Below are 816 nucleotides of genomic sequence, written 5' to 3' on the forward strand. Positions count from 1 at the left end.
GTTTACATCATTGTGAATGTGTCCTCAAGATCTTTAGCAGCATCTGAAACTCGGCTCATACTTATGAAGACTATGCTTGAGGTCTTTCAGGGCTTTTCTTTGCTTGCTAATGGCACTGCTGCATATCGCCTGCAGGTTTGTCAGCTCCTCCAGCTTCAGTCTGTAGACTTTGTGCGTTTCCTAAAACATGCAAGTCAAAATCAAATCAGAATCGTTTCCGAATACATGCATGACCTTTCAATGGGCACATGGCATCCTCTGGATGCTCCATTTTAGGCACGAGTCATTTTGAACATGAGAAGGGCATTTTAAACATGGGCCAATCCTTTCTATCAACTCTAACCAGGCCCGGTAATAGATGAGCGGTGATGAATACTGAATGACTACCATATTCAGCTACAATGGTATTTACACGGTTAAATGATAAATTATGGCAATACTACGGTTCTTTGATTTGTACCATAGTACTGAATATTTTTACATGGTACTCCAGGGAAATTTTAAAAATACCAGGGTACTACCATGGTATGTATAAAAAACAACAACAACAAAAACAGTGTTACCATGGTATCATGCCCTAAAAAAAGCACTTTTTAGTAGTATTCAAACCCCTGGAGTCTAGAGCTTCGCCATCCTGTAATCTAACCCCGTCTATCACGATTCGATTATACGATCATTTTTACAGTTGAGCAACAGCTAACAACAAACACATCTAACCTGGCTTCAACTCGTGAATCATTATCAGACCTACTTTACTAACACACCAAATTTATTAAAAGAATAAAATATATGGAGTCATTTTAATACGTTTTTTTT

The 816-nt window shown here is 38.1% G+C and overlaps 1 protein-coding gene across 1 annotated transcript in view; it reads right to left on the minus strand.

Moving 5' to 3' along the window:
- LOC107577032 (transmembrane protein 120B-like) overlaps window positions 1–816 on the minus strand; it is a gene marked incomplete at its 5' end in the record, with an annotated part of 5,110 nt that overhangs the window by 3,186 nt on the left and 1,108 nt on the right. The window contains one exon of the mRNA XM_016263153.1: window positions 511–517. Within this exon, the coding sequence (XP_016118639.1) occupies window positions 511–517 (7 nt within the window). The remainder of the gene's footprint in view (window positions 1–510; window positions 518–816) is intronic.

This window comes from Sinocyclocheilus grahami, unplaced genomic scaffold, assembly GCF_001515645.1.
Source record: "Sinocyclocheilus grahami isolate Dianchi unplaced genomic scaffold, SAMN03320097.WGS_v1.1 scaffold4932.1, whole genome shotgun sequence".
In the NCBI taxonomy this organism is placed as follows: Eukaryota; Metazoa; Chordata; class Actinopteri; order Cypriniformes; family Cyprinidae; genus Sinocyclocheilus; species Sinocyclocheilus grahami.